Consider the following 21898-nt stretch of genomic DNA (forward strand, 5'->3'; position numbering starts at 1 on the left):
TAGGAATATTCAACCTGTACTATTCAATACAGCAATTGCACTTTCAGGCATTTATCTCAGAGAAATAAAAACTTATGTTCACATAGAAACCTGTATACAAATGTTTATAGTGGCTTTATGTATAATAGCCCCAAACTAGAAACAATACAGACATCATTTTACAGGTGAATGGTTAAACAAACTGTGGTACATCCATACCACAAAATATTACTCAGCAATAAAAAGGAATATATTAGTTCATTCCTTTTTATTATTATTTTATTTTGAGACAGAGTCTCACTCTGTCACCCTGGCTAGTGTGCCATGGCGTCAGCCTAGCTCACAGCAACCTCTAACTCCTGGGCTCACGCAATCCTCCTGCCTCAGCCTCCTGAGTAGCTGGGACTACAAGCACGCATCACCATGCCTGGCTAATTTTTTCTATATATTTTTAGTTGTCCAGCTAATTTTCTTCTATTTTTTTAGTAGAGACGGGTCTCACTCTTGCTCAGGATGGTCTCGAACTTCTGAGCTCAAATGATCCATCAGCCTCGGCCTTCCAGAGTGCTAGGATTATAGGCGTGAGCCACTGCGTCTGCCCAGGAATGAACTATTGATACACACGACAACCTGAATTATTCTCCAGAGAATTATATTGAGTAAAAAAATGTCAATCTCAAAATTTTATGTACTACATGAGTCCATTTATATAACCTTCTTGAAATGACAAAATTATACTAATAGAGAACAGACTGGTGTTTGCCAGGGGTTAAGGGGTAGAGAGGGAGGGAAGTATAATAGTTGTGGCTATGAAAGGGCAACAGGAGGAATCTTTGTAGCAATGGCAATGTTCTGTGTTTTAACTATGTCAATGTCATTTTTCTCACTGTGATATTGTGCTATAGTTTTGCAAGATTATGACTGGGGGAAACTGGGTTAAGAATACATGTTATCTGTATTCTTCCTTTCCTTCTTTCTTCCCTTGCTTCCCTTCATTCCCCCCCTCCACCCTTCCTCTCTCTCTTTCTTTCAGAGATGGTGGTCTTGCTATGTTTGCCCAGGCTATAGCACAGTGGTTATTCACAGGTGTGATCATAATACACTGCAGCCTCGAACTCCTGGGCTCAAGTGATGCTCCAGCCTCAGTTTCCCAAGCAGCTGGGATTACAGGTGTGTGCCACTGTGCCCAGCTCTGTATTATTTCTTACAACTGCATGTGAATCAACAATGACCTCAAAATAAAAAGTTTAATTTTAATTTAAAAAAATAATGAAAATTAGATGCCATTCATGATAGCTATTTAAAAAACTATAAAATATGTAGGAATAAACCAGGAAGGCCCAAGGTCTCTATTTAAAAAAAAAAAGCCAAAAACATTTAATCTAATTAAGGGCACAGAAGACAATCTAAACAGATGGAGATTATTGCACCTGATGATACAAAAACACAAATATTATATGTTCTCATTTATATTTGGGAGTTAAAATATTTGATCACATGGAGGTAGAGAATGGAAAGATAATAGAGACTGGGAAGGGTGAGCAGGGGGTGGGAGAGGATGAAGAGAAGTGGGTTAAAGGGTACAAGCATACAGTTACACAGAAGGAATAAATTCAAGGTTTGATAGTACAGTATGGTGACTATAGATAAATAAAAATGTACTCAGGTGATGGACTTGATCACTACACATACACATGTAAAAATTTTTCACATGTACCCCATAAATTTGTACAAATTAAAAAAAAAAGAAACACCTTTGGCGGCAAACATTGAAAATAACTGAATAATTAAATACTTGGAGAGATAGCCCATGCTGTCAATTCACACCAAATTAATCTATAAATTCAATGCAATTACAATTAAAATTCCAGTTGTATATTTTTCAAGAAACTTGAGAAATATGCTCCAAAATAAATAGAGAAGAATAAAAGTCCTTAGAAATCTAAGTCATCCTTAAAAAAAAGATAAAACAGGAAGCCCTTGTCCTATCAGATATTAAATTGCAATGGCCAGAGTAATAAAAGCAGGTGGTACTGGCTCAAGAACAAACAGAACAATGGAGAAGAATAGAGAGCTAAGACGCAGAAACTCGATATACAATAAAGGTGAAACTACAGATCAAAGGCCTAAGGATTGTTTAGTAAATGGTGCTAGTTCATTTTAGAGAGGAAAAAAATCCCTGTATCACTAGTTAACACCACATATAGTGGTGGATTCTAAGTGGGATGAAAACCTAAATGTGAAAGACCAAAAAGTTAATAATTAAGGAATCCATGGAAAAAATTAATAGGTAGATGACCAAAATGGGAATAGATATTTGAACTTTTTAAAATCAACAAGGAATTTATATCTAGAATATATAAATCATTAAGAAAAAGATAGCCACTACCATTAAGAAATGGGCAGAAACTATGAACAGGAATTTACAGCAGATGAAATCTAAAACGCTAACACTAGGTTCTTATCAAACTTATTGATAATCACAAAATGTAAATTAAACAAATGATTTATTAGTTTATACCTATCAGAATGGCAAAAATTAGAAAGATGGATAACGCAACTCTTGTGGATGTGTGGGGACATGGGCACTGGTGATGGAATCATGGATGTGTGCAGACATTTTTGAGAGCAATCTAGTAATACTTGGCAAACTGAGTTTAGACTATCTTATGACCTAGCAATGCTATTGCAGGGTCTATTTCCTAAAGAAATTAGTAGGTCTATGGTGATGTGCATGAGGATGTCACTGCAGTAGTGTTTGTGGTGATAATGAATTGGAGGCAATCTGGGTAGACAATGGGCGTAGGTAGATAGAATGTGATAATACAACGGAGGATAAGGAGCTAGGTATACACAGCAATAGCAATGCATCTTGAAAACAGTGCTTGAACATCACAAAATGAGAGCTATCCAGACATCAGATGTCTTCTGATGAAAGAGGATAGCATCCCCTATGAAGTAGTCTTATAAAACAAAAATAAAAGCAAAAATAAAACCTGAATCAGAATGTACCTCTAGCTGACAATTGACAGGAAACACAAAGGACAGAGGAACATGTCAAACTATACACGGAGGCAGTCAACAAAATCCAGACCTTGGGGATAAAACAGTTAGCTCCTCAATAAATAAATTATAAGGAAAAAGAGAGAGAGAGATGGGAAAGAAACCTATGATCATAATGCTAGATTATAAAGCATTTGGACCAACTGCAATGTGTGGACCTATGTGTGGAATCCTGATTCAAACAAACTGTTAAAAAAACACTTTGAAACAATTGGAGATTTAAATACTGATTTATATTAGCAAATTATTGTTAAAAACTTTTTAGGTAAGATAATGGTATTATATTTATGTTAAAAAAGAGTCTCTATATTTTTAACTTGTGCTGCATATATGGAAACATTTCTGGGTGAAATGACTTGTCATATGGGATTTGTTTCATGATACAGAAAAGCAGAAAGGGGGAGGTGCAGAGATGAAACAAGATTGGTTATAAATCGATAATTGTTGATATTAGGCTATGGGGGTTATACTATTCTACCTTTGTATATTTTGTAACATCCCAAAATGAAAAGTTAAAAAAAACCTCTACATAGTGCTTAGTGAGAAAAGTCAAAGCAGATATATAATATGCCATGATTTAGATAAATTAAAGAGATGTAACATAAAACAATTCACATATTCCAAAGGCACAGAGACAAGGAGATTAAAGTCATTTGAGAGGAGACTTGGGAGGGGAAAGAGGAATGAGAATAAGAAACATAAATGAAAGAATGAATGAAGAAACAAATGAATAAATGTGTTCATGTGCCCCGAAGTAAGGGACATGTTTAACTCAACTCTCCACTCTGGAAGTCTAAAAGATCAAAGTGATAACCACTATCATCAAACATTAAACCAACATATAAAGGGAGAGAGAAACATTCACATTAGGTCACACAGGGGAAAAGCATATTAAGAGTTGGGAATCATATAGACAGTAAATAAATATAATAATTGTGGTAGAAACCTGGAGCATAACCATTGACTGGAGTTTTTGCCCAGACAGTGGAATCAGAATCTAGAGAGGCAGTTATTCTAAAAGATTAATCCAGAAAGTGATGATTTCAGCAGTTCTTTGTGAGATCAAAGAAAATTACACTGGTAGGCGAGGGGAACAGCACATGGCAGAACTCCCACAGAACTCGACAGAACTCCTCTGGAGAGCCCAGAAGGAGAAGCCGGCAGTCATGCAGCATACATGGATAAACATGGGAAGAGACAAAGGAATATTAGGCAGATGTGAAAAGGGCTTTTTATAGCGAAGGAAGATCTAATACTTTATGGTTTAAACAGAGAATGAAGATTTTAACTCTAGGTAATTAGAAATAAATATAGGGTATATCATGGACAGAGTGATTTATTGTTTTTCCTTCTCAGAACAAACTCCCACATAATTCCTTGGCTTCAAATCCATCAATGACCCATTTCTCACAGAATAGTCCAAAATTATTAGTATTTCATAATGCGACCCCAACCTAACTCTCCAGCTATTGCTATCTAACATCTGTAGCTGGCTTTACACGGGGAAAAAAAGTTAGTTAAATAGCATTTAAAAAAAAACAACTATCATTTTAAACTGTCATCTTATAAATGTGTGCCACCAATCCCAATTCAATTTAATCAATATTTTTTTTTCTTTACCTATTATATGGAAGGCAATGTACTAGGTAGTGTAGGGAAATGGTTTTTAACAACTTTTTACTGTATCCTAGAGTAAAAAACTTATTTTCACTTTGTGACCTATCCATATATACATAATTTTGAAACAAATGTTTAAAAAAATGTATTCTTGCTACATATCCGTGATGCAATAGTATTTTCTGTTCTATTTTATTCCATTCTACTTTGCTTAAAAAAAAAGATGATGGTCAACTCACTAAATTAGTTGGCTGTGAACTAACATTTGAAAAACAATGTTACACAACACTTGAAATGTGGCTAGTGCAACTGAGGAAATGAGTTTTTAATTTTACTTCACTCTAATTTAAATCTAAATTTAAAAACAAAAGCAGTGCAAAGTACTTTTACATTAAAGGCAACTTAATTTTTCTGGTAGGACTACAGTTTAACAGCTGCAATGCTAAGATATTATTATAGTGTGCACGCTGGGGCATGTGTTACTTCTAGTGTTATAACCCATCACTGATCTTCTTGGTGTCAATGAACTGATTCAGGTCTAATTATTTTTTTAACACACTGATATGACATTGTAATTTGCTTATTTGAATATTTCACGTATAAAGAAAATAACAGACTGAACTGGAAGAAGGTACATTGCAAATTTCACAATGAATGGCAATGGCAATTTGCTGCCACAAGACAAAATGAAATGTCTGCTGTGGAAAAAAATTTTAAGATAATTAAGTGAATAACATTAAGAGACATTTTCAGCAAATACTTACTGAATATTATAAAAAGTTTCTTCTCAATGATCAAAAAATAATCAAGAAAATTAGTTGCCTGAAATCAGAATTAAATGTCCAACAGACATTTAAATGATTTTTAACAGATCTGAACTTAAAATTTGGCCCGCTATACAACGGTTTGGATTCTTGCACAAAAAGAAAACCATTTTAATGGAGAGAGAATAAAAGAAATTGTTTTTTAGCTATAGAAATTTGTTAAAAATTATGAGGAAAATACTAAGAAAAGTATTCTACAGAAGTCTCATATCTTTAAGCTCCAAATAATGGCCTGTAGTATATAAGACCTTTCTAATATTAATATTATAATATCAAAGATGTAGGCTGGCACAGTGCTTGTGCCTGTAATCCTAGTACTCTGGGAGGCCAGGGTTGGAGGATTGCTTGAGGTTAGGAGTTCGAGACCAGCCAGAACAAGAGCAAGACCCTGTTTCTACTAAAAACAGAAAAATAAGCTGGTCCCACGCCTGTAGTCTGAGCTACTTGGGAGGCTGAGGCAGGAGAATTGCTTGAGCCCAGAAGTTCAAGGTTGCAGTGAGCTAGGATGATGGCACTGCACTCTAGCCAGGGCAACACAGTCAGACTCCGTCGCAAAAAAAAAAAGGGGGGGGATTATCTTGAAGGTATCAGTCAAAACCATCCAATACCCTAAGTATAGTTACCTTAACAATCTACAAAAGCTCCGCCGATAACTCAGCCGCTGGCTAGCTGCAGCAACGCTGGGAGGAAGAGGAGGCCGGGGTGGGAAATAAGCTAATGTTGCAGAAAATATTAAGCAGACAACTCCAAACTCTGAAAGAAAAAAAAAATAAGTAAAATGTTAACCAGGCAACACAAAAAGTTGAATACTTTCAAGTATTTATTTATCTAACAAATACTTACTGAGCATCAGCTAAGCCAGAGGCATATAAACTTAAGCAGAATAAGGTACCTAGTCAAGATAGCTCAGTCTAGGAGAAAGATACAAAAAGATATAAATTTCAGCAGGTCATAGGAGAGAAGCCATACTATTAATATAAACAAGGAAGTATGGTGGTACTAAGGTACACTACCTACACAAAAAGACTGAGGTAGTACACAAGTGTTACCCTACAGAGGAAACACACTAAAAACCAACAGCACTTTACTGTAAAAGAGATTTTGAAGTGGTTGTAGGATGACTGTCTATTAAGCATGGTACTCAGAAAGAAAAAAAATGATACAGAAAACTGGTAAGAGCAGGATAGGAGGATTGATTGATCGATGATAGGATATTCTGATGCATAGTGTAGGACAGATCAGCTTACAGACTGTATGGAAAATTTGAACAAGACAAGAAAGCATCCGAAAATAAGAAACCAAGAGACAGAGAGCAGAATTTAAACATAATACTACTGCAGAATATTAAACAATCATAAGTAAAATGAACATCCAAAAAATCTTAATTTGGTCCCATTATAATAGAAAAGAAGGTTCCTAGGCATCCTGATCCTTCCCTCCACAGTTCTGGCACTTGGAAGTCCCAGCTTTTGATAACTATGCACAACATAGTGGAAAAGCACAGCACTAGTAGAAAAGTCGGGAAACTTGGAGTATTGACCTGCCTACACCATTAACTTGAATGTAGGTGAATTCCTTATTGTTTCTGGGCCAACAAAGGGACTGAATTTGGTGATTTCTAAACACCCTTTCAGTTGGATAATTCTAATTCTAGGGCTATATTCTTAGCAAAAGGGACAATATTCCTATAAGACACCTAACCATAGGTAATTTTATTTAATTCAACTAGAAATCCAAAGATTCCTAATTCTTAAAGATAAGATTGTTTACAGATTCCTTTTTTCTTCCTCTTCGTTTTTTTGGTGTTCTCAATCTCCTTATTCTTTGTCAATCTGAGAAGCAACAAGAAGTTAATGAATTGTTTTAATTCATAGTTCTTTTAATTATTAGTAATACTGAATTTGCATCTTCCATATGCTTATTAGCCATTTGCATTTCTTTTGTTTTTCTTTTTTCTTTTGAGACAGGGTCTTGCTCTGTCACCCAGGCTGAAGTGCAGTGGCATGATCATAACTCACTGGAACTCCTGGGCTCAAGTGATCCTCCCTCCTCAGCCTGCTGAGTAGCTGGGACTAAAGGTGCATGTCACCTTGCCAGGCCTATAATTCTTCTTCTGTGATTGCCTTGTTTATATTCTTTGATCATCTTTCTACAGGCATTTTTATAAACAGCTTCACTGAGCTATAATTCACATAACATACAATTCACACATATAAAGTGCACAATCCAATGGTTTTTAGTATATTCACACAATTGGGCAACCACAATCACAAACAATTTTAAAATTTTTTCGTCATCCCAAAAAGAAACTCTCAATCCATTACTCCTAAATCTTCCAGCCCCAGGCAACCACTAATCTATTTTCAGTCTTTATGGATTTGAGTATTACAGACATTTGCTATAAATAGAATCATACAATATGTAGTCTTTTTTGACTGGCTTCTTTCACTTAGTGTAACATTTTCAAGGGTTATCCATGTTGCAGCATATATTAGTACTACATTTGTTTTTATTGTAAAACAGTATTCCACTGTATGGATAGATCACATTTTATTTATCTACTTATCAGTTGATAGACATTTGGGTTGTTTCCACTTTTTGGCTATTATGAATAATGATGCTATGAACACTCATGTATACATTTTTACATGGACGTATGTTTTCACTTCACTTGGGTATATACCTAGAAATCAAATTTCTGGGTCATATCATAATCTGTGTTTAACATTTTGAGGAATTGCTACACTGTTTCCAAAGTGGAACCATTTTACATTCCCTCAACATATGAGGGTTCTAATTTTTCCACTTTCTCTAATTTTCCATTTTATTGATTACAGCCATCCTACTGAGTGTGAAGTGTACCTTATTATAATTTTGGTTTGCATTTCTCGAATGACTGATGACATTGAACATTTTCAGACACGCTTGACGGCCATCTGTATGCTTTCTTTGGAGAAATGCATTTGAGTTCTTTGCCTACTTGTTAACTGGGTTGTCTTTTTATTGTTGAGTTGTAAGAATTCTTTATATATTCTGGATACAAGTCCCTTATCAGATCTATGATTTGCAACTATTTTATCCTATCCTGTAGGTTGTCTTTGCACTTTCTTGATGGGGTCCTTTGAAGCACAAAAGTTTTAAATTTTGATGAAGAACAATTTACCTATTTTTCTTTTATCACTTGTGCTTTTGGTGTCCTTTATAAGAAGACTTTGCTGAACCCAAGGTCAAGAAGTTTTTTTCTAAGAGTTTTATCATTTTAGCTTTCATGTTCAGGTGTAATTTTTGTGTTTCGTATAAGGAAGGAGTTCAAATTCATTCTTTTGCACGTGGATATCCAGTCGTTCCAGTACCATGTATTGAAAACTTTTCCCCTTATTGAATTTTCTTGGCATCCTTGTGAAAAGTCAGTTGATTATACATGTAATAGTTTATTTTTTTGGAATCTCACTTCTGTTTTATTGATTTACACATCTATCTTTATGCTACTACCATGCTGTCTTGATTAGTGTAGCTAGACACCAACTCCTTTGTAGTTGCTGTTCCCTCTGTATGGAACTCCCTAACTCACTTGAACATCTGGTGGCCTCCTGTGAAATTCTTACTTTTGTTTAACTATTACGTTCTTGGTGAAGTCTTCCCTGATCCCTCCAACTTCTCTCCAAACTCAGGTAAGTTATGTCTCCCAACCTCTATCTCTGTTTATATTATAACTGTCTTACGATTGACCTTATCAATTCCCAGTGATTAGCACAGTGCTTTGTATATATAGTAAATGCTTATAAAAAGTTTTCTGAATGCAGAAGGAAATAATAAATAGACATATAAGGAGACGGGATAAATTTAAGAAAATATGTGGACTAAGCCAGATGCAGTGGCTCATGTCTGTAATCCTAGCACTCTGGAAGGCCGAGGTGGGAGGATTGCTTGAGGCCAAGAGTTCAAGACCAGCCTGAGCAAGACTAAGACCCATCTCCACAAAAAATAGAAAAATTAGCCAGGTGTCATGGCACACACCTGTGGTCCCAGCTACTCGGGAGGCTGAGGCAAGAGAAATTGCTTGAGCCCAGGAGTTGGAGGTTACAGTGAGCCATGATGATGCCACTGCACTCTAGCCCAGGCAACAGAGCAGGGGAAAAGAAAAAAGAGTAGACTAGGGCTTCATTCTAGAAATAAAAGGAGAAAGGATCCAGGAGAATGTTTTGGGAAGGTCAATATCCCTGATTAATAGACTAACCATACAGAGAGCAGAAAATGAAGAGAAGAATAAACTGTAGGTGATCAAGGTACATAAGGGTGGAGAACATGGCAAGTAATGGGAAAATTGTAAGGGAGAAAACGGGCTTAACATCTACTAATAGATGCTTAACAAATGGTTATTGTCAATCATGATGTTTAGTTCTATATACTGGTAAGATATTTAGAGAAGACATAGAACATGTGTTGTACAGTGCTTATTTGTAAATGAATGAGAAGAGTAAAATTAAGAAATCACCTTCCATGTAGCAATAATACACTTTAAATTTAACTTCTTAGGAAGTGTATAAGTTTTAAATAGGCATCTCCATATTATATGACAAGGAAAGCGTATTATATGCATACGTATATGTCAGTCCTCTAAGTAGTTCATATGCAGTGATCTGGTATACAAAAAGTAGAGTGAAGATTACTGGGACAAACGACAAAGAATAACAAGAAGAAAATAAACTTCAAATTACCTGCATATAATACAGTCTCTATGCGATCTTTAATATGAGCCCTGCTATTCTCTGAAGCAAGAAGAGGTGATGTCCCATTGGGAGCTGGTACAAAAAGTGGTCCAACTAAAAAGGCACAAGCTCCACCAAGATAACTAAGCATTGACGCAATAGCTGTGGCAGTGGCCCGTTCATCTGCAGAAAACCACGTCGTGGAAAGAAATGGTGCTGCATTCATTACAGTCGGACCTGCCAATCCATTTAACATCTGTCCTCCATGAATTAATCTGGAATTAAAAAAATTAAAAGCCTATAAGGTATCTGAAACAGACATTTTCTAAGGCAAAAAGAAATTAGCCAAATAGCAGTTTAAATATGGCAATAATTATACTTATCTAAAGAATATGACACGCCTGAAAGGTAAGTTGACTTACCTTCTAAAAGGTATGTTGATCCTCTATGAGGGAGATCAAATATAGTAATAATTACCATTTATTCATTTTACAAATATTTACTGAAGCCTCTGATTTGTGCCACATACCAAACTAATACTTCTTATAACCTTCTTTAATTGTTATAACAACACCATGTGGTCGCTATTATTATCCCCAATTATTGAAATATGGAAGCCTAGGTTTAGAAAGATTAAGAATTTTGCCCAAGTGCTGACAGGCATGAGATTTAGATCCAGGTCTGACTCCAAAATCCATACCCTTTCTACTAGACTGCCACTCATTAACAGACCTAGTAAGTGCCACCAGCCCTACAAATAATACTGTTGAGCTGAACATTTCATACCTCCTCTTTGCTAGGTGTTAGAAATACCAAAAAAAAAAAAAAATCATTATGGCATCTTTTAACAGAAGAGGAATTGGTGGAGGAATTAGAGGACCTTGGTTCCGGCCAAACTCAGAGCTAGCCCTGGGCAATATATAACTTTTTGGGATCCCATTCCTTCTCCCATAAAATGAAGATACTAGTTTAAGTTGAATATGCATTTATTGAGCATCTGTTAGGTTAAGGTACTGTAATAATAGGTCCCTTCCCAGTTCTCATACTTTGATTCTGACTTTAATGTAAGGATTAGTGAAAAATAGTTTCTTGCTTCCATTCCATGTGTTTTCTTGTTCACCTTTTCTTGATATTCTACCAAGCACTCCTGTTTCTTGCTGACCAAACCCTTTACCCCAAATGCTCCCCTGACCACAACATACACCTTCACATTCAAGAGCAGCCTTGAAAGAGAAAAGCAGCCAGAAGTCCAAAAAAGTATAGACAAGAAAGGGAGGTGCATCAACTTCTGCCTTGGAGGGAGAGGAAAGGGAGGGGACAGTACGTGCGATGTTTTCATGATACTACTCTGTTTTTTTTCCTGCTTGTTTTGCTTTTTAAGTATCACGTGAGTCTCAAATTCTTTTTTTTTTTTTTTTTAACAATTCCCATCTTAAGCCATTTAGAAAAGAAGTTTTCTGAATGCAGAAAAAAAAATATGGGGAGAGGAAGGACCCTAATGTAGAAGCTGAAGTGAGTGGGAAGTGAAATATGTGACTTAAGGCTCCCCATATCTATCTTCATAAAAGTTGGAAACCAAGTATTGGAAGGCAATGTAGCTCCATGTATCATTAATATTACTAAATTTTAAAAAATATGAATACATTTTAAAATATCCTTGTGTAAGGGGAACTATTTTCTTTTCTTTCCTTTTTATATTTTTGGGGAACTATTTTCTAGATGACAGAAACAATTTAAACTGTTTATGAAACCAAATACTTCTCCCAGAAGCCAGTGGATCCCAAGCTGTCCCATAGCAATTTCATCATAGAAATGTTCTTGCAACATCATTAAGTGGTTTTACTCATGACTCATGATGGCACAACAATGAGACAGTGTGTGACCCCTCATAAAGGTAATGCTTTGATATTTAATACCATTGACAAGGTGTTTGAAAGACTCATGTCAACTAGAAGAAGGGTTGGAATAAGTAAATTATATTACGCCTGAAAATGTTAAGGGTAGAAAACGAACATGGAAGAAATGATCAAAAACAAATAAGAAACTGACAAAACAGTATGACTCCTTAGAGTTAAGATATGAAACTAAAATTATCACCATGGCTTAACTCTTTGTTACCTCTCAGTGGAATCACAAACAGAATATTATTCAAGCAGCAAACATAAGAGCCACAGAAAGTATGAGAGTTTGAGATAATTTAAGGGTCATCCAAGTTCAGTCTACTCAATTTTTAGAGTATTTCTTACTACAACAAGGTACATGTGTTAAAGTAGTACCCAAAAAAGAACAGCACTAGCACTAGGGGCATTTCAGATGGGTTCTCAGTTTAAAGGTCACTGAACTTGGGGGGCTGGCCTCGGGCATATAAATTATCATAATTAAAAATCATCTCAGGAATTAAAACAAGCTGAAGTGGTATTTAAAAATTACTCCAATTGTAAATATTAATAATTACATGCTTTTTGCGTTAAAAGTCGTCACACACAGATTCTTCACAGATGAGCTCAGTAGGAAAACTAGGGCCTACAGGATCCTAGGGTTAGCCTTTGAATTCATGACAACCTTACAAGGAAACCCAGTCTCACTCTTCCCAGCACCTTTCAGTTTCTCAGAACTTAATCCTGCTCCTTCTCACATTTATATCCCAGCGTCCCTCAGGGCTTGGCAGTTACTAATATGTTATAACTGGTCAAAAGCACTGTTGTCCTGGTGACTGTGATGTTATACTAATCTATATTATGATTTTCACATTTGCCTGACACTATTTTCTATCACCTACCATTAACTTACCCTATTTTATGAAATTCACTTATAAAAAACATTTAAAAATAAAGTTCTGCTTTATATATAAAGTTTAGTTTTCCTATTTAATGATAATGCAAAATTGGAGATATGTTTTTTTGGAAAAATGCTGGCCCTACAACATAATACAAACATTACTATAAACTCTTTATTAATAAAGTGACAATAAAGGAAATGAAATAATTATAAAATGTTCAATATAAGCTGGATTCATGATTTAATTTAACAAACAAGTATTGAGTATTCACTGTGTGTTGGTTAGGCACTGTGATAGGCATATGAGAATGTAAAAATAAAACGCTAAAGCCCTTGCCCTTAAGAACAGGTTAAGAGTCACCTATAAGCATTGTAGCAGGAATATAAAGAAAAAAAAGCAATAATTCGGCCTGGCCCTAATGCTTGTGGAGCCTGTGACAAGAGTACTAACGGAGGCCCCTTGCATGTCCTCCTTCTCTTCTGACCTCTGGTCCTGGCCTATAACATCAAGGGCTTCACATGTATGCCTGTGGAGCTGAAGGTCAAACTCCACCTAAGCTTCATCTATCCCCTTCCAAACAGCTGCCTCTTAGCCACCCCTTGGGCCTAGGAAGTACACACCAGGCTTGTAGTCTATCTACCCTTGGAAGAGCAGGCCTGGTGGGAAAGAGGCTTGTTGCAAGACCTGTTTCTGGGGTCTTGTACAGCCAATGCATAGACTGGAAGGTGGAGGAGGGCACCGTGTGTACATTTCCTTGGCCCTATGAACTTCTTACCCCATAGGGAATGGCAAGGCTGCAGGAAAGCCAGGACAGGACACTCTTAGGCATGGAGTCCAGGACAAGGACCCTGTGGCACAGTTCTAAGGTGGTACTGGCAGTAACAGTGGGGAGGTGGAGGAAGGGATGGTCTAGAGAACTGTTAAGGTAATACAATAGGTATGGCCAGGTGAATGATTAGATATGGGTGTGCACCCATTACTTTGTAAAAATGTCTAGTAAGCGGCTGGATATAGGTCAGAAGATAAGGAAAGAGGTATGAGTTAAGAGATACATGTTGGGGTTGCACTGGGTTGTGTAACAAACACTAAAGAGTATCAACATTTTTAAAACAGAGAAAGAAGAATTTAGAAAGATGATTGAGAAGGAGCAATTATAAGGCAGGAAAAAATAAAAGGACAGACTCTGGGGAGAAGAGTTTCAAGAAGATAAGAGTGGCTGGGCACGGTGGCTCACGCCTGTAATCCTAGCACTCTGGGAGGCCGAGGCGGGTGGATAGTTTGAGCTCAGGAGTTCGAGACCAGCCTGAGCAAGAGCGAGACCCCGTCTCTACTAAAAATAGAAAGAAATTATATGGACAACTAAAGATATATAGAGAAAAAATTGGCTGGGCATGGTGGCGCATGCCTGTAGTCCCAGCTACTCGGGAGGCTGACGCAGTAGGATTGCTTGAGCCCAGGAGTTTGAGGTTGCTGTGAGCTAGGCTGACGCCACAGCACTCTAGCCCAGGCAACAGAGTGAGACTCTGTCTCAAAAAATAAAATAAAAAAGAAGATAAGAGTGAGTGGTCAACAGTATCAAATCAAACAGAAAGATCATTTATGATAACTGAAATGTAACCACTGAATCCAGCAAAGAGGAGGTCGTTTGAGATCTGAGTAGAAGCAGTAACAGTGAAATGTTGAGTATGGAAGTCAGATTCATGGGGAAATGGAAATTTGGATTTAGACTATTCATTCTAGAAGAAACAGATGCAGAAACAAAAATTAGGTATATAAGCTTAGTGAAGCAAAAAGAAAAAAACACCAGCTTAAATGAACAGTCTCAACAGAAAAGTCTCTCTGCCTTGGTACACTGAAAAATAAAATGCAGCACCTGACTATCCTAATGCTTTCTAAACACTCGTGAAAGAAACTGGCTTTCGGAAACTAATACCTATTGATCTAGGATGACTGTTAAAAACAACACAGAGGCCAGGCAGGGTGGCTCCCGCCTGTAATCCTAGCGCTCTGGGAGGCCAAGGCAGGAGGATCACTTGAGCTCAGGAATTTGAGACCAGCCTAAGCAAGAGCAAGACCCTGTCTCTACTAAAAATAGAAAAAATGAGCCAGGTGTGGTGGCATGCGCCTGTAGTTCCCTCCCCTACTGGGGAGGCTGAGGCAGGAGAAATCGCTTGAGCTCAGGAGTTCGAGGTTGCAGGGAGCTATAATGATACCAGTGCTCTACCCAGGGTGACAGAGCAAGACTGTGTCAAAAACAAAAAACAAAAACCCACAGAAAAACAAAAGAAGAGTGATTCACAATCTTCAGTAAAGTGAAGTCAATCATATAATTTAATGTTAATTTTTTATGTCATCATTAGATGCCTCAATTTTGTTTCACTAAGTAAAAGTTAAGTTGCTTGTGGGTCAGGACCGGGGATTCTCAGTTCCCACAGGCCTCACTCACACAGTGCTAAGGCAGTGTGGATGTCCTCAGGAAAGCATGGACTGATCCAGATACTGGGACATACAGTCACGGAAATACATAACCAACCTGTATTTTCAAAACCTCACAAAGTCATCCAAATGCATACATCAGATCAGGTCCATTTATAAATTTTAAAAAATTTAAATTCAGGGCCAGGTGCAGTGGCTCATGCCTGTAATCCTAGCACTCTGGGATGCCAAGGTGGGAGGATTACATGAGGTCAGGAGTTAGAGACCAGCCTGAGCAAGAGTAAGACCCCTGTCTCTACAAAAAAAAAAAAAAAAATAGGAAAATTAGCCAGCTGTGGTGGCATGAGCCTGTAGTCCCAGCTACTTAGGAGGCTGAGGCAGGAGGATCACTTCAGCCCAGGACTTTGAGGTTGCTGTGAGCTATGATGACGCCACTGCGCTATACCCGGGTCACTCTACCCTGTCACCAAAAAAAAAAAAGTTTAAATTCAGCAATACAAAAACAAAATGATTAACAAATATTCTCAAAACAAAGCTTTAAAAAAAGACTTTTTAGGATGGTAAAGGAAGGCCAATGTGGCATTACTGTCTCAAGCAGAGGAGACTGGAAGGGGTAGGCAGAAGTCAGGAGTGTGAGGACTAGTCTGTCTCCTGGGCCATAAGCTCTGTCACAGAAAGGGTTTGTCTAGAATGGACCGGTTAGGTCAAGGGGTCTAACTCTTGCTTCTTTAGCAGAAACTCCACAGCTCCACTCCTGCATCTGCACAAGTCAGGCTGTGAGAGAGCTGGTGGGGGGCAGACGTGTTATGTCCTTCTTTGTCCCAGTGTCTTCATGCTGACCCCTTAACTTCCTCTCCTCGTTTCTCTGCCCACCACCCAACTCCCTTTATTTCCTTCCTCAAGTCTTTTTCATTTTCCCTGCTTTCCTCCTTACCTAGCTTCTGCCTATTTCTGGAGCCTGGTTTGACCCATCCTGGAAAGCCAGGTGGAAAAGTAGATTAGAGAGGGGAATTTCCCTAGCAGGCTGAGAGGAAGACTACAGCGAAGATCTGTGAGTTTCTCCTGCACTGGCCGAACTGGGACAGTAGAGACAAGGAGGACCGGGTGCTGCCCGCTGGCGTCAGAACTGCTGAGGATGCTGGCCTGTGGCAGCCCTAGGAGAGGACTCAGCGCGGCCACGGCTACAGGTGGTGCTGCTGAGTCCCACTGCTGTCCCGGGCACCTTCTGCCCTCAACCAGTGCCCCTGCCCCTGGGGAGGACAGGCCTGCGGTGGCACGTGAGATGGCACTGCCCCACAGTGGCATTCCTTTCCATATTGCTCAATATTGTTGTATACTATTGTGCTTTCAAACAAATGTCAACAGCCAAAGTTCAAACTGAAGATTTACAGCCCATATCTTGTAATAGACTTGACATTTTAGCTCCCATTTAATATTCTGGTATCCTAACCTTTTGCTTTCTGACCACCTGGAACAAATACCTACAATTCTTAAATTTTAGAATAATATAATGTTTTAGAATTAAAATTTTTATAGCTGGAAGGGACTTCAGACCTTACCTAGATAAACCCATCCCCTTCCAGAAAGGTTAATAACACATTCAAAATTACATTCATAATTTTACAATTTTCCTTTCTCTAAAAAGTATCAGAGGGAGCTCCAGTCATATAACTAGCTAATGGTTAAGCCAGGACTAGAAATCAAAATTATAACTGTGATTCATCAGTCCACAAATCTCTCTACTCTCCTACATGGTCTCATTCTGAAGGTTCTCTCTTGGCAATAGTATAATAATAATAAAAATCACTGACTGTTAAGAAAACTCAAGATTCTCAGAGCTAAAGGCATGCAGCACCTAGCATATTTTTATTCTGTGGATAAACCTACTTTAGAGACCTCTAATATATTATGACTTGCAATGATGATAACATTAGAGTTGGCTTTTTAGAAACCTCGCAGATACTTCCTCAATGAAAGTCCAGTATTCTTAAATTCTGTTTTTTAAATATGAAAATCTAGAATCCATAAAAATACTTCTCTCTAAAACTCAGTATGCCGACAGTTCAGAAACTCTCCCAATTCCTAATTATCCCACATCAAATTAAACTCATGTGTTTATAGGATTTCTTGGATATTGAAAATGGCAAAAGTGTTAGAAATAGTTTCTCTTTATCTACCCCAAGAAAAGACAGGGCAATAAAGAGGATTAGAGATGTTATAACTTAACTGCAGGGAAAAAAAAAGGAGAAATAGAGATGATGATGAAAAAGTAACGAGTCTTCTGAAGACTTAGTTATCACAGCTTTAGTTTTCTTGTATAAAAATTTATTTTACTTTTGTATCTTTTAATAATTTTGGCCAATTATGATTCAAATAAAAATATCTGCTGAATACCCACTACATCCAAGGCACCTGCAGCTAGACACTAAAGGGGATATAAAAATGAGTATTACAGTCTTGGCTCTAAAGAAGCTTATAATAATAACTTATCAAGTATCAGCTGTAGAAGTACATAAAAAACAGAGTGAAAAGAATATTGGATTAGAAGACTCAGCTTTAGTCTTAGCTAAATTTATTAACGGTATAATCTTTGGTGAATCACATTCTCTTTCTGATTCAACTTCTCCAAAGATACTTTGTCTCACAGGATTTTTATTGATGTCAAATATGATAATCTCTCGGCAAAATACGGGGAAAATGGCCCTAGTCCTGCTCTGAGAGATGTCTATCTCCCTCATTTTGTCTCATACTTTTTTTCTTGTCACATAACTTGTATTTTGTCCTCTTAGCTTAAAAGTATATATACTCATAGTAGAAAATTTTGAAAGGAAATACATAGACAAGAAAGAAATCATCTACAAACTTGATATCCCAATTCAGACAATCACTGCTAATACTCTGATTTTCTAGTCTTTCTTTTCATTGTTTTTCTTCAATGAATCTCTCTCTCTCTCAATCAATACGTAAGCATAGGTAATCACAGATAGCATATTGAATATACATGATAAAAATAAAATGATATAAATCAGTTTTAACTTCATAGTCCATCATAAGCATCTTCTCTTCTTTTTGAGGCAGAGCTCCTTTTCTGTTGCCCAGGCTGGAGTGCAGTAGCACGATCATAGCTCACTGTAACCTTGAACTGCCGGGCTCAAGTGATCCTTCTGCCTCAGCCTCCTGAGTAGCTAGGACTATGGGTGTGCACCACCAATTTTTTTTTGTTTGTTTGTTTTAGCGTTAGGGTCTTGCTATGTTGCCCAGGCTGGTCTCAAACTCCTGGTGTCAAGTGATCCTCCCACTTTGGTCTCCCAGAGTGCTGGGATTACAGGCGTGAGCTACTGTGCCCAGCCTAAAGATTCTTTATAATGACAATTGTTAATGATTTTGCAATATCCTATTATACACATATATCAAAACTCACTTAACCATTTTCCTAATGTTGGGTAGTTTTTTCAACAACTTACTTGCTAATATTAATAATGCTGGTGTAACAATCTTTGTATGTAAATATTAGCTACTTTCCAGGTTATTTCTTTAGGGTCAATAAGTTAAAATGTATGAACACTTTAGGCCTTATGAAATATATTTCCAAAGTGTTTTTCAGAAGGATTTGTAGCAATTTACATTCCCAACAGTAGTGGTTGACAGTGCCTGCTTCATCAGCAAAGACTATCACAGTTTAAAAATACACAAGCACACACAAACACACAACTTGGTATATTAGTTTCCTACTGCTGTTATAACAAATTACCACAGACTTAGTGGTTAAAACAACACAAATTTACTACCTTGCAGTTCTGTAAATCAGAGGTCCAACATGGGGCTCTAGGGGTAAAATCAAGGTGCTGGCAGAGCTGTGCTCCTTTTTAGAGGTTCTAGGAGAGAATCTGTTTCTTTGCCTTTTCCACCTTGTAGTGGCTGCCCACATTCCTCGGCGCATGGCTCCCTTCCTCTCTCTTCAAAGCCAGCAACTGTAGTTTGAGCCCTTTTCTGACTTCCTCTTCTGCCTCTCTTTTACGGACTTTTGAGATTACATTGAGTATACCTGGATGATCCAGGATAATCTCCCTATCTTAAGACCAGCTGATTAGCAAGCTTAATTCCATCTGCAACCATAGTTCTCCTTTGCTATGGGAACTAATATATTCACAGGCTCAGGAGATTAGAATGGACACGGTGGGAGGCATTACTCTGCTTACCACACTTGTTAGACCAAAAGGCAGCTCTTTGTTTTAATTTACATTTCCTTTTTGATTATTAGTCCTTTTTCTGTTAGTATATCTGTACTATTAATATAATTTTTCTAATATTGCATGAATGCTTTATGTATTTATCTACATTACCCGTTATTGCTTGTATTTTGACAAATATTTTTGCCAGTTGGTCTACTTTTTTGAAGCATAACATTTACCAATTTGTAAGTAGTCAAATCTATCAATTTTTCTCTTTATAGTTTTCCTTTGTTTTCATACTTAGAAAAAAATACCTTTCTCATGTAGAGATCAGATAAATTTCCCCATATATTGTTTTTCAGCTGAATATTTAACCATTTAGTTCATCTGAATTTATTCTGATGAATGGTATGAAGTGAGGATACAAAATGATCTTTTCCTCCCAAATATGTGGCTAATTTGCTACAATAGTGGAGAAAATAAACTATCCCTCAGTGTCCACTTAGTTACAGAGCACCCCAAGGTTTTGCTGGGGTAAGCTACAACCTACATTTCCCACCTGCAGCTAGCTGAGGCCTTGTTACTATTAATAAATTCAAGTCAATGACTTTAGAGTGGGAGGACATCAAGGTCAACTCCATGAAGACAAGAACTGCTCTCCCTCCTCCTGTGGGATGCAGTGTGACTACAGTGCTGATGAACTGGCTGTTGGATGTACTGTCAAGGTCATCTCCTTAGGGGAACAAGATAGAGGGAATGCAGGTCCCTAGATTACCCTGTAGAGCAGAACTGCCTATATGCCTTGGCCTACCTGCTGACTCTGGACTATTAAATAAGAAAGAAATACTATCTTGTTTGAGCCACTGTATTTTTGGGTCTCCTTATTATAGCAGCTTAACTTGTTCCTTAATCAAGAAATTAGCTCAAGAATTGGGGTGCTGCGTTCACAAAGGCACAATATATTTGGCACTGACTTAGGGATTAGGCTGTAGACTGAAAAGGCAGGTGGGCAGGTGACTTGTGGCTGCAGCAATACCACTGTTTTGATGATCTGGAACTGGCTGGAAAAAAGTCAGAACATGACTGCTTTGCGCCCCTTTCTGATTTTAAGCTGGTACTACGGAAGAGATATCTAAATCAGGCGAGTGTTTGCTGGTTTGCAAGCAGAGATGGAAAGACAAGAGCTCTGCTAAGAGAGTTTGTCTCTCTCCAAGGCTTGCAATCTACATTTAATGAGAATCCAGGAATTTGAAGCCTCAGGTTGCTTCTGAATCCAAATGGCAGGAAATAAAATGTCCTTCAGAGCCAGTCTAGCAGCAGCAATTAGGTTAAGGGTGTAATTTTCCTACAGGGCCTACTTTTTTCAGATGGCATCAAAGTAGCCACCACTAAATTGAGCAACAGGGATGGGCTGAGCACAAAAGCTGGTAAAGGAAAGAGGATATTCAACAGGTGTAAGAACTATAATCAGAAGTAAAAATCTTTCGGTGTGGGTACATTTACATGGAACCTACTTGATGTAAATAGACCAGAAAACTGTAGTGTTGAGGGAAGTGTTTGACGGAAGTATATCGCCAAGACATTACAAAACACTTCTATGAAAGTTTAAGGTTGCTTAATCCCTAAAGCAACCTTCAGCTTGAAAAATCAGCACCAAGAAGTGAAATGAGAAAACCTTCACTGTGTAGCCCCCAAGAAGAGCATAATGTCCAAGAGTCACTTCAGGTGTGGCCATTGAGGATAATGGACAAAAAAGAGCCTTCCAGAGGACAAAGCCAAAAGCCACAAACAGCATCAAAGGAGTTACTCTAAGAGCCACAAAGACCTGATAGAACCCAGAGACTCTGGATTTTGAGTTGGATGTAATAACTGGACAGGACTTTTTTGAGTTTTCTCCTTTGAGTAGTGATAAATATCTTCTCTGCATAGGAGGAGGGGAGTGCATGGATACTGATGGCAGAGACTCCTAACTATCTCCATACATCCATTCTCCCTTTCTTTCTTTCGTTATAGCATCCTTGAGTTTTAACTGGGTACATGGCTACTGAGCTCCATTTCCAACCTCTCTTGCAGATAGGAGTGGCTATGTGATAAGCCTGCACCAATGAGACTTGAGTAGAAATGATACATACAACCTCTGAGTCATCACCTAAAGATGCAGTCACTTGCCTTGGATGTCCTACTTCCCTTTCCTGTGGGCTAGAATGTCAGCATGATATAATAGGCCAGCTTTGACCAGGTGGACAAGGATATCACCCTAGGGGATGTTGGAGCAACAACAGGGAAGGAACTTAGGTCCCTGGAGGACCTTGTGGAACA

General features: G+C 37.8%; 1 protein-coding gene across 1 annotated transcript in view; it reads right to left on the reverse strand.

The window, feature by feature from the left end:
* Positions 1-21898, reverse strand: part of SLC49A4 (solute carrier family 49 member 4) — a 70175-nt gene that overhangs the window by 28639 nt on the left and 19638 nt on the right. Inside the window, exons 3-4 of the mRNA XM_045540136.1 lie at positions 10202-10467; positions 6107-6236 (exon numbers count right to left, since the gene is read on the reverse strand). Of these exons, the coding sequence (XP_045396092.1) occupies positions 6107-6236; positions 10202-10467 (396 nt within the window). The remainder of the gene's footprint in view (positions 1-6106; positions 6237-10201; positions 10468-21898) is intronic.

Source organism: Lemur catta, chromosome 1 (genome assembly GCF_020740605.2).
Source record: "Lemur catta isolate mLemCat1 chromosome 1, mLemCat1.pri, whole genome shotgun sequence".
Classification (NCBI taxonomy): Eukaryota; Metazoa; Chordata; class Mammalia; order Primates; family Lemuridae; genus Lemur; species Lemur catta.